Source organism: Penicillium longicatenatum (assembly GCF_028827895.1).
Source record: "Penicillium longicatenatum strain IBT 33135 chromosome Unknown contig_4_segment0_segment0, whole genome shotgun sequence".
NCBI lineage: Eukaryota > Fungi > Ascomycota > Eurotiomycetes > Eurotiales > Aspergillaceae > Penicillium > Penicillium longicatenatum.
In genome coordinates, this window is record NW_026643122.1 from 554,723 (window position 1) to 566,735 (window position 12,013).

The 12,013-nt window shown below is 49.8% G+C and overlaps 4 protein-coding genes across 4 annotated transcripts; 3 read left to right on the forward strand and 1 right to left on the reverse strand.

The window, feature by feature from the left end:
* Positions 1-480: 480 nt before the first annotated feature.
* N7484_007006 (NADH:flavin oxidoreductase/NADH oxidase) lies at positions 481-1,817 on the forward strand (the record flags this gene model as incomplete). The annotated part of the gene is made up of 2 exons (XM_057117393.1): positions 481-651; positions 720-1,817. 2 exons carry the CDS (start codon positions 481-483, stop codon positions 1,815-1,817), a joined length of 1,269 nt encoding a protein of 422 aa, XP_056970428.1.
* Positions 1,818-2,954: 1,137 nt separating this feature from the next.
* N7484_007007 (uncharacterized protein) lies at positions 2,955-6,892 on the reverse strand (the record flags this gene model as incomplete). Its single annotated transcript, XM_057117394.1, has 8 exons — positions 2,955-3,038; positions 3,098-3,676; positions 3,731-3,827; positions 3,863-3,965; positions 4,019-4,425; positions 4,489-5,012; positions 5,069-5,171; positions 5,514-6,892. The coding sequence occupies 8 exons, from the start codon at positions 6,890-6,892 to the stop codon at positions 2,955-2,957; spliced, it is 3,276 nt and encodes a 1,091-aa protein (XP_056970429.1).
* Positions 6,893-8,122: 1,230 nt separating this feature from the next.
* sly1 (syntaxin-binding protein) lies at positions 8,123-10,398 on the forward strand (the record flags this gene model as incomplete). Its single annotated transcript, XM_057117395.1, has 4 exons — positions 8,123-8,159; positions 8,220-8,442; positions 8,502-8,884; positions 8,933-10,398. 4 exons carry the CDS (start codon positions 8,123-8,125, stop codon positions 10,396-10,398), a joined length of 2,109 nt encoding a protein of 702 aa, XP_056970430.1.
* Positions 10,399-11,493: 1,095 nt separating this feature from the next.
* N7484_007009 (uncharacterized protein) lies at positions 11,494-11,943 on the forward strand (the record flags this gene model as incomplete). The annotated part of the gene is made up of 1 exon (XM_057117396.1): positions 11,494-11,943. One exon carries the CDS (start codon positions 11,494-11,496, stop codon positions 11,941-11,943), a length of 450 nt encoding a protein of 149 aa, XP_056970431.1.
* Positions 11,944-12,013: the final 70 nt, after the last annotated feature.

Below are 12,013 nucleotides of genomic sequence, written 5' to 3' on the forward strand. Positions count from 1 at the left end.
TATCGGGGAGGAATTGAACCGATCGGCGTTCCCTCGGGGACTTTTGCCATGAAGCTGAAGAAAATGAACTAGGATTCCATCTGCACCAACGTTAAAATGCTGACTATGCATGATGACGAGTCGGAATACAAATTCAACACAAGTCGATCTACTCTCTCGGGACTCCCTTGCCCAAAATCTTCTTGGAAATCTGCGGTGACTAAACTCAATTATAGGGTGATTTTCTTGCGGGCCCCGGGACAGCGGGACCATTCTATTCGCCTCCATGGAAAAGTTTTTTCGGGGATTAGAAATCAGACTCCAGTGGAGTATACGTATACGTATAAACCCTGAACTATATAAAGACTTCGGCAGCATTACTAGACCCTGGATGAAACGTTTATTAGTTGAGATTTTTCTTTATCAATCAATTGTCAGGTGGTCGATTCCCTGCCTCTCATTCCAAGGTATCACTCGTTTATTTAATACATACTCTTCAAAATGACTTGGCCCGATATCCCCGTCAAGCCCGCTGAGGGCATTTCCTATTTCACTCCTGCCCAGGAGCCCGCAGCCGGTACTGCTCGCAACCCTCAGACAAGTGGCAAGGCCATCCCGAAACTGTTCCAGCCCCTGACTATTCGAGGCATGACCTTCCAAAACCGTTTGGGTGTAAGTAAAATCCTCATTCGAAACATGTTCCAAGTCCACCCGAGACCGAGTACTCACGAGACATCTAGGTCGCCCCGATGTGCCAATACAGTGCCGATAACGGCCACATGACCCCCTGGCACATGGCTCACTACGGTGGCATTGCCATGCGTGGTCCCGGCATGATTATTATCGAAGCTACGGGCGTCGTTCCCGAGGGCCGTATCACTCCCGGCTGTGTGGGTCTGTGGCAGGACTCGCAGATCAAGCCGTTGAAGGAGGTCGTTGAATTTGCCCACAGCCAGAACCAGAAGATCGGTATCCAGCTCGCTCACGCCGGTCGTAAGGCCTCGACCGTTGCCCCCTGGTTGGGCGGTGCCACTGCCACCAATGCCGTCGGTGGCTGGGTCGAGAATGTGAAGGGCCCTAGTGCCATTCCCTTCGCTGAGGGAGATATCATTCCCCAGGCTATGACTCTCCAGGATATCCAGGAGGTCAAGGATATGTGGGTTGCCGCAGCGAAGCGTGCTGTCGCCGCTGGTGTCGATTTCATTGAGATCCACAACGCCCATGGCTACCTGCTGTCTTCCTTCCTGAGTGCTTCCTCGAACAAGCGTACCGATCAATACGGCGGCAGCTTCGAGAACCGCATTCGTCTTCCCCTGGAGATTGCCCAGCTGACCCGTGACACCGTCGGCGATAACATGCCCGTCTTCCTGCGTGTTTCGGCTACCGACTGGCTGGAGAAGAGCATGCCCGAGGAGAAGGGCTGGAAGCTGGAGGACACTATCGAGTTCGCCAAGGCCCTCGCTGCACAGGGCGCCATCGACCTCATCGATATTAGTACTGGTGGTGTGCACTCCGCGCAGAAGATCAATGGTACCGGTGCTTTCCAGGTCCCGCATGCTGCCGCAGTCAAGAAGGCTGTTGGAGACAAGATGCTTGTTTCGGCCGTGGGTAGCATTAACAACGGTAATCTTGCTGAGAAGATTATGAACGAGGAGAACATTGATTTGATCTTGGTTGGCCGTGCCTTCCAGCGCGACAGCGGTTTGGCGTGGGCCTTTGCCAAAGATTTGGATGTGGAGATTGCTATGGCTGGTCAGATTCGCTGGGGATTCAACAGCTTCCGCAATGCCTCAGAGTACATCCAGCCTAACTCCGTGAAGGCGTCCATCTTTGATTAGACTTTTTTTTCTTTTTATATGCATAGCGATTGGATATAGAGCATGATAAATATGGTACGGTTATTTGGTTCTCAAATAAATAGCTATTCGAATATCTTTTTACAAGCCTTGTCTAGCCGGAATATGATAGATCCTAAAAGACTGTTCAAAGAATAATTGAAAGTACTGAACAAAAGTGCTCGTGCCAATGCAGATATGACTCATTATTTGACAGGGAGAGAGTAATATTGGCGACCACTATCCACATATTAATCAAGTACAACAAAATAAGTCTCACGCAAGTCCAAATCTCAATTTCAAACCGGTGCTAAGCTTTGTGTGGATCCGGGGACCCACTATTGCCTACAGTAACTTCTTCTTATTTGGGCTGGCTTGGTATTGCAGGGTTCATCGTTCTGCGCATGGAATGTGTGCTAGTGTGGTAGTTCTCAAACTGAAGGCTACAGGCTTATGGATTATAGCATTACGACACCTGTTCGAAGCCCATCAAATAGTAATCTGTATCTCATACACTTACGCACCTGTCTTCCATCTTAATTTTTTGGCTTCTCATCCTCATTGAAAATGCTGCTACTCCGAAATCCCATATGAAAGCAACATGGTCATAGATACGTCCCGACCATCCGATAGCTGCATGATGAACAGTACGAAGAGTCTCGTAGCCAACTCAAAGACAGAAACCGCTTGTAGCGTAAGATCACGAAGACAGCATCATCTGGATACAGAAAAAGAAAGGATTATGGCGAGAAATTTGATCAGACACTTAATCTTCATTAGATGAAGAGGCTATCGATAGTTATTGTTAATGTACATATGTTTTCTTTCCCCCGAAGCATGCGCCATAAGATGAAACCTGGTACTGTAAAACCCCTTCTGAATGCGTAGACATATGGAAGATGAAGCTGAAAGCCAAATAGTACACAGACAAAGAAAGGAAATGATAAAGATAGCCGCAAGAACGCCTTCGAGCCTTCGTAAAGGCCCATGCATGAATTGCTTCGGGGATCGAAGATCGAGGGGGTTGGGGGGAAAGAGACAAAGAAGAAAAATTAAACCCGTGTATCCTAACACAGGTAGATGCCAGCAGCAGATCCGATTCTGAACCGACATTTTCAAAGCCGTTGTGAGGCGGGTTATTTAATCATGGCGGAAAGTGCAGTTGTCGCCTTTTCTGCATTTCCCTTCAGCCCAGAACTTGCATGCAACCAGTCCATATTTGTACTATTCTAGATGTAAGCAATTTGCGTTGAGGAAAAGATGGGGTTGGGGTATAAGCTTACCGGCTTGGTCTCGTTGGCTTTGGTCCGCTTCTGACGACTCCATGAAGGGTCGTACTGGCCATCGGCCGATGGGTCCTCACGCATGCGTTTCAGACGTTCAGGATCTTCGTAATTTATTCCTGACTGCATGTGCTGTGGGGGACCGGACTGTTGGTTCTGACCGGGGAATTGCCCGAACATGGCTCCGAAGTTGGGAGCAATTGCAGGCTGGGTCTGCTGTGGTTGGGTGTATGCGCCTGGCTGCAACTGTTTCATGACATTAAGAATATTTTGGAAATCAATGCCCCCAACCGGTAGCTGAGGTAACGAGGCTTGAGGGACTTGAGGAACTTGAGGGACGATGGGCTGTTGCTGGCGAAACATGTTGATGGTGCGCTCCAGATCGGACATCGGGGCCGCAGGTTGTTGCGCGGTCTGCGGTGGGGGTGTTGATTGCTGTTGCGTTCCTGCATGGATCATTTTCAAGATATTGGAAATGTCAAATCCACCGGCTGCTTGGTTTGGCTGGGGTTGGAGCTGAGCCGGGGGAGGCGGCGCGGGTTTGGGATTCATGTATTCGAAGTACCGTTCTTGCCGGGCCTGTATCAAATGCGATTAATTACTGTTCCAGATTTGTGATGAGAGATGACATACCTTGATGGTATCGGGCAATTCTCCGAAAGGAATAACATCAGGGACAGCCTCGTCGGCCTCAGGAGCGGGGGCTCCTTCGGAGTCGAGGGGACGTCGGCTGGAGAAGTGTGGAACACCATGAGGGTAGTTGACTCGCGGTGATCCTGAGCCTCTTTCTCGGGGCTGCTGGGGATTTGGTTTCCGCCACGTTTAATGAAGTTGCCGTTCTTCATTTCATCCGATTCAATGACCACTTCTGTTTTGGGGTTAGTCGATTTGGGTTTTCGTTTGTGGGAAAGTGCAACTCACCAGTGAGAGCAGGGTATTCGCCGTAACTGATCTCCCGCATACCACCAAGGTCGTCTTCCTCTAGCTCCTCCAAATCTTTGTGAAGCTTGAGAACACTCCCTTCGCCCTTCACATCTCCCGCGCCGCGCAAGGAACCATCACCAGGGCCCAGCTCTTCGTCAGGATCATGGGTGAACAACCGGACCTCTGTGAGTGAATCGTCTGGTTTCCAGGTGACACGCAGCTTGCGTCGCTCTTCTTTACGTAGCCGCTTTGTCCGTTCTTCTTCCGTCTCCGGGGCTCTTTCCTCAGTGGGCTTGACGACAACGGGCTCTTTGGGTTTGCTGAGATCGGCCATGATGTCACCAAAGGAGAAAGCGGGTTTAGGAGGGGGTGCTGCGGGCTTTTCCTTCTTCTCCGCAGCAGGTCTATTTACAATGTTAGTTTGGCTGTATTTCAAAGATTGGGCAAAATGTGAAGTTGACACGTACGCAGGCTTCCCTGCAGCGATTGCTGCGGCTCTTTCGGCATTTGTTGTTCCTGGTCGCTTGGAAGCAGAGCTCAATGCGCCAAAAAGACTTGAAGGCTTGGGTGCCACAACATTGGCTCTAGGGCGAGGCGCTGCTGTGGTGGCGGCCTTGCCATTCTGAGCGCCTTCGACAGGTCGCTTGCCCACACCATTAGCTGGCACGGCAGGTTTACTCAGATCCTTTGGGTTCGACGTAACAACCATCCGCTTCGTGGCAGGCTGGGTATTACTCTCACCGTCTCGTGGGCGTTTCGAGCCAGCAATTTCCGCCGAGGGAGAATCTGCAGACGAGCCTTTCGCTGAGGAATCATCCGCTATCTCGGCATTCTTTTGCTTCCACTTAGTAGCGGCCGCAGCATTATCTAAGATTTTCTGCGCTGGCTCCTTGATAGATGGTCCACCTTTCTTAATGAAGCGAGGTAGCAGCTTAGTAAGGTTGGTTTTCTGCAAAATTTCTTCATCTACAGTAATGAATTGCGCCAGAAGCTGGAGCTTTTGTCAGAAATCTCATTTGAAGAATTTTGCGTCACGTAATAACTTACCTTGATCATGTTAATGGTCAGTGATCCTTCAAAATCAGCGGCCTGGAATCGGTCTGCCAGAAAGGAGTAGATGGCTGCAAGTGCCACCGGATGTTCTCCGCATCTATATAAAGCCTGATTAGCAATCTTATAAAGACCAAATGAGATGAGACGATGCTTGGAAACGGCGGCATGACATGCTTAAAGCCTAGCAAATGAGGCATTTTGTCCAAGGCTTTGTAGATAGCTTTAGTCAGCGTATCTACCTGGCAATCCAGGCTTTGATGTTTGTCCATATGTTATGTGGCCAAAAAAGCATGATGAAATGCAGTCTGTAACATAGGAGGCAACGCTTATTTGTAGCCATATTAATTGTAGCTTGATCCATTCCACGGGAAACAGGTTTACATGGGCAAAGCTCTCAATTTGGTTCAGATTTATATCGCCACGACAGCCATGTACAGACGCATGGTACAAGGGAACGGTGGGGGCAGGACTGGGGAGGGGAGCATACTTCTCGACGATCACAGGATGACCCATCTCCATTGCGGTGGTCATGATCTTATCCATTGTCTGGCGCTGCAAAATCACACTTTTCTTCAACTCGGTGGCTTTTTCATTATCGCCTTGGTTCTCTGCGTTCTTCATCGCCTGAACCTGGTCTTTCCAAGAATCCCGAAGAGTCTTAATAATTTCTTTGAAGGCCATCAGCCCGTTCTTTACTTTATCGGCAGAAACTTTCTTGTTTCGAGGCGACCACACGGCCTGCAGAGTATCGTACACAGCTGCTGCAATGGGCTCAATCGGCCGAACTGCGGGGATGGGCGATGGCTCAGGTGGGGCCTCAATTTCCAGCTCAGAGTCCTCAGAGCTCTCACTACTAGCCCCCTTTGCCTTGTTCTCCTTCTTCGCAGTTTTCTTTGCTGGCTGTTTCTTGGTAGGCTTCTTTGCCGCACTTATGCTCTCGGGAACAGGGAGACCCATGTGACTTGAAGCAAACATACCGTTTTGAGGGTTAGCATGACCGGGGCCAACACGGAATTGAGGTTGAGCGGAGATGTCATTCTCAAAATAGTCGAACATCTGCCCACCAGCCCGGTCAAACTCGGCAGGATTTCCATACAAGAAATTGTTGTTCACGACTTGACGTTGTGCAGATTGCGTTGTCGGGTTCAAAAATTGTGGGTCGATGGTTTGGTGATGTCCAGGTTCGGAGGGGAAGTCTTGGGTGAGGTCGATGGTATTGTGCAAATCAGCCGGGGGATACCCAGGTGGCGCGGCGAACTGAGACAAGGTAGGCTGCGGGGTAGGCACCTGGAACTCCGCAGACTGCGGATTTTGCTGTGAAGGGCGTGCCTGGTACGAGTCTTGCACGGAGAGTTGTTGCGGATAGAAGTTCGGTGGGAAGGAGTAGGAAGGAAAGGCCGAGCTCTCGGACGGTTGCAGGGAATGCGAATCATACTGCATTTGATTTGGTGGAAACTGCTGCAGTGGTTGTGCGGTCTGGAATTGAGGAGATGGGACATAGCCACGACCAGGTTGATGCAATGGGTTTGGCTGCCATGATTGGGGAATGGAGTAAATCTCAAGATTGGGGTCATTCGGCGACGTCATCTGGGTCTGTTGATGTTGGAGCATCTGCTGTTGTTGAAGCACTGGATGATCCCAGCCAATTCCCAATGGTTGCTGAGAGGATGCATCCTGAGGCTGCTGGGATTGGGAAGATTGAATCTGTGAATCAGGATACATGGACTCCATACTGTTCCAGAATTGTGGCGAGGGTCCCTGAGGTGTTCTGGTATGGGGCAGACCCGGCATTCGGTTCTGAGCCGAGGACTGCTCCATGATGTGCACCCACCAGAACTCAAAGGAAAATCTCTCACTTCACTTTACTTAAATGAAAGCTTGCAGATGTATGTTTGCCCTGTATATCACGTGGGTCCACTCTGAAATGCTTTTACCACCGCCTGCTTTATTGGGGGATGAGGGAAAACGTTTGACCGAGAGTCAGGTGCGGGGGTCACGCGTCTGATCGATCAGAGCGCGATATAATTGGCTGAGAATGCGCGTCGGCGGCAACTGGTAACACAGTGAAGACTGAGGAAATGACGAATTATCAGGATGTGATCGTCCCAACCTTTTTCAAGGTTATATCACAAATGGTACAGCTAGAGCAGGACTGAGACGTAGCCACGGATACTGTCGTACCTTTCTTTCCCTTTTGTTTAAATTGCAAAACAGAATATGCGTGTCTTAGTGATGGGTTTTAAGATCGTGTTTGCCTCAGGCATCCACTGTCGCTGATGAAATCCTGTGGGTTTGGCGTCGATTCCCTGGTATTTTCTGCACCTTTTAATGACCCTGAATGGCTGTATACAACCCGTAGACAAGAAGAAAAAAGAAGTAAAAAATATTTCTGAGACACCTGGATTTTCCAGTATCCTTTAGGGTTGTCTGCTTGCTTTTTTTCCTTCTGTTTCTCTCCTGCACTGATTGTATTCTGGACCCTGGTTCCAGGCTGCGCTCTCCTTTCTCTGGGGTTTTAAGCTTGTTTCCTTCAGGAGAAAAATACTCTGAGGCAGAGAATAGATAGGCTCCTAACTCAAGAGCCACTCTAGCATCATAGCCATTCGCTTTACGAAGAAAAGGGGGTTTGGGGGGAGATGATGGGGTGATGTGGAGGAGAGATTTGAGGTGGAAGGGGCAGCAAATTGCTGCGCAAGGTAGGTAATATTTCGAACGGAGTTGGTACGATGTTACTGTTTCTCATTGGCCAAATGATGGCTAGATCACTGTTTCACTGTATTAAGACCGTAAATACATGTAAGCTCCGTTGGTGACATGTCATACATGTGACACGTCCCCCGGAGTTTGCTCGGTTTGTCTGATTACCTCATCCCTTGGGGCCACGCTTCATGCTTAACGGGGAAAGCGGGATATCAACAATCAAAAAGCCCAGCTCTTCCAACTTTGATGATTGACCTCCTGTTGGAATTCGTATTCTCCTCTTGTATGCTGTGGAGCTAAATACCGATCGTTGAGTGTTTTCCCGAAGCCCGTGGTGCTTGGTCTGCCATGGCGCATCCAATGTCCCTCCGAGACCGACAGGTCGGTAGGTGATTGCTCGATACTGCCCCCAAATCTACGGACTATGGCTGACTGACTGTTCAAGCTTCGATTCAAAAACTCCTGAACCTGAACCATGATCCCCGCCCTGTGGAGGACTCCCATGATCCCTCTAGCCATGGCGGCCTCATCTCCCACTCCACCCCGATCTTGAATGAGGATGGCGATCCGATCTGGAAGGTCCTGGTATTCGATGCCATGGGCCGTGACGTTATCAGCAGTGTTCTCCGAGTCAATGATCTCCGAGCGTGGGGTATTACTATTCACCTGTATGCTATTGCGACCCCGCCCTCTCAGTAGCCGGAGTTGATAATTAACATGGTTTTAGGAGCATCAATTCTCAAAGATATCCCATTCCCGACGTCCCAGTCGTGTACCTGGTCGAGCCAAATGAGACGAATATTCAAGCGATTGCCCGCGATCTTTCCCAGGGCCTTTATTCCCCCGCCTATGTCAACTTCCTATCCTCTGTTCCCCGACCCCTCCTCGAGGACTTTGCTTCGCAAATAGCCACATCTGGTGCCTCAGAGCATGTCGCTCAAGTCTTCGATCAGTATCTCAACTTCATTGTCGCCGAGCCTGATCTTTTTTCCTTGGGTATGGGCAACGACGCATACTACAAGATCAACAGCCCGAAGACGACAGATGAAGATCTGGATGCCATTGTGGATAAGGTGGTCAGCGGCCTCTTTAGCGTCAGCGTGACCATGGGTAGGTTATTCATCTTTAATACCACGATCATCAACTAAAACTTTCTAGGTTCCATTCCTATCATTCGATGCCCCAAGGGTGGTGCCGCTGAGCTCATCGCAACGAAGCTTGATCGGAAATTGCGTGATCACATCCTCAACTCCAAGGATAATCTCTTCTCCGGCAATCAAAGGGCTCTACCGGGAGTACCCTCGACGCGCCCCGTGTTGATTATTATGGACCGAAACGTTGATTTGGTGCCCATGCTCTCACACTCCTGGACATACCAGTCTCTGGTGCAAGATGTGCTACAGATGCGGTTGAACCGGATTACCTTGGATGCCGACGAGCAGGACTCGGGCAAGAGCGGGAAGAAGTCGTATGATCTGAATAGTAATGATTTCTTCTGGCAGCGGAATGCCGGCGCACCATTCCCTCAGGTCGCCGAAGACATTGATGCTGAGTTGACACGGTACAAGGAGGATGCAAACGATATCACGAAAAAGACCGGTGCTTCTTCTATTGAGGATCTCCAGAATGATACCGGTGCCTCTGCGCAGCACCTTAAGGCGGCCATTACGCTACTCCCAGAGCTGCGAGAGCGTAAGGCTGTTCTTGATATGCACATGAACATTGCCACTGCCTTGTTGAAGGGCATCAAGGACCGACAGTTGGATAACTTCTTTGAGCTGGAGGAGAACATCACAAAACAGACCAAGGCACAGCTTTTGGAGGTGATCAACGACCCAGCCAAGGGTAGCAACCCCACAGACAAGCTGCGCATTTTCATTATCTGGTTCCTCAGTACCGAGACCGAGCTTAACCGCACAGAGATGACACAATTCGAAGAAGCTCTCACTCAGGCCGGTGTCACCGATATCACTCCTATCGCCTACGTCCGGCAAGTACGCGAAATCACCCGTATGACCATGATGACAACCGCCGCTCCAGAGCAACAATCCTCCGACATCTTCCGCGGCTTCTCATCACTCTCCAACCGCCTCACAGACCGCATCACTTCCGGTGCACTGGGTGCCAACTTCGATTCCCTCATTTCCGGCGTGAAGAACTTCCTTCCCGCCAACAAAGATCTCACCGTGACTAAGATCACAGAGTCTATCATGGATCCAGCCTCGGCATCCAGCTCCGCTATCACAAAGACAGAAAACTACCTCTACTTTGACCCACGCAGCGCCAACGCTCGTGGTGCCATGCCCCCGGCCTCCGCCTCACGAAACCAGCAGATGCCCGGTACAATGGGTGCCTCCGGCCCCGGCACCGGTGCCACCTTTGGACAACGCCGCCAGGCTTTCAACGAAGCTATTGTGTTCACTGTTGGCGGTGGCAGCATGGATGAATATGGTAATTTGCAGGACTGGGTGAAGCGGACAAGTGGTCAGCCGGGTGCCGACGGTGCACCTGCCGGTACTCGTGCACCTGTTGCCCGTCGTAGGGTTGTCTATGGAAGCACGGACTTGATGAATGCAAATGAATTCTTGTCGGACTCGCTGGCGCCATTGGGCCAGGAGAGTTAAATAATTGCTTGATGGGATGGAATGGTCAACAGGGTAGATTCTATAGTTGTAAAACATACTTTAATTCAAGGCCCTTTGTGCAAACTATGTGTAGTCTATGTCCTCGAGGTGTACGGCGGATTCATGTATAGGTAGTCCTACATATCACTTACTTTTGTAGAGGGTTTCGCTTTGTGGCAGTTGTATCTAACTTTGGTACAAGATTGACAGATCGTCATGGAGACCCAGGAACTTATCTGTTGTTGTAGCATACAAATCCCATGATTTCCACTAAACAACACATCAGTTCTCTTTCTATTGCTTAAAGCCCCATTGCCTCTATTTCCATTCAGAGCGTGACTGCTTCGTGCATGAAGCGGGCTCTCAGTCGTTGACTGATAGGGTATGCGAGACTGGATTTTGGTAGGCGTAGGGGATACTATTCACTCGGCATTTAGACGTATTTGCTATATTTCCAGGTTCCAATATCAATATTCTGCTGGCTCAGCCTTCGGCTTTTGCGGTAACAGATTAGGGGCCGAAGGGAAGGTGAAGGAGTTACGTTACGCACTTAAAGAAGGCAAATTGACGTTAAATTCTCTCTACCTGTGCCACGACTATGAGGGGTTTTCCCCAACGACTTAATGTTTGAAAGTTGCAAAGAAGCTTTCAGCAATTGGGTGGTGTAACAGATACCCTCTTAGCTATGACTATGGCGCCAGGCTCAATCCCAATAGAAATTATTCGACTTTCCCTAGTGCATCTTAGAGGTGATGGGGATGACCTGGTGGATCAATGGTGGCGTGCAGTTCATTATCTTGGGTCTAAATAACATCATCCGCCTCCTGAGGCGATATGCTTATGCCACATTCTCTAGTTTTAATCAATCAGACTATGTTCCAGCGATGGATGCACATTTTGCTTCAATCTCGAACTAACTCGCCTCATTTACTCCAGATATGTGATGTCACAAAGGATCATGATTATCACTCTGACGCCACAAGCACAGGTATAAAAGCCAAGTCTCTTCGACTCTTGTATGCCATTATCATATCAAATCAAAAACATATTCAGTCTTAAATTCTACATCTTGAGAACCAGTTGACAACATCGAAAATGAGCAACCGCAGTTACACAGCGGATACTGGCTACCCAAGTGACTACGAAGCAACTACTACTACATACGACACCCTTGGCACAAATTATGAATCGACCGGCACGACATATGATCTCACAGTCGGCTATGACAACCGTGACGAAGCCTATGCTCCGTCGGGCTACGGAACGTCTGACAACGGCACCGATGCCACCGGGCTCACATATGATGCCGACGCATATGACACCGGATACGGCACAACAGCATACGACCCCAGCACCGGGGCATACGATCAACATCTCGACTTTCGCGCCGGTGACGCGCAACGACACCACCGCGAGCGCCTCGATCCCAGCGGCACATATCGACACCGGGATGTTGACCGCCGAGATGACGGAAGCACCCACGTCCATCGGGAATACATGAACCCTAATACCGGTACCGCCTCCCACCGGGACTATGAGCGATAAAACAATATAGGGGTAATAAGGGGGGAGGATATGCGTTGGATGTTGATCCAAGCTTGTTCATAGGGACATG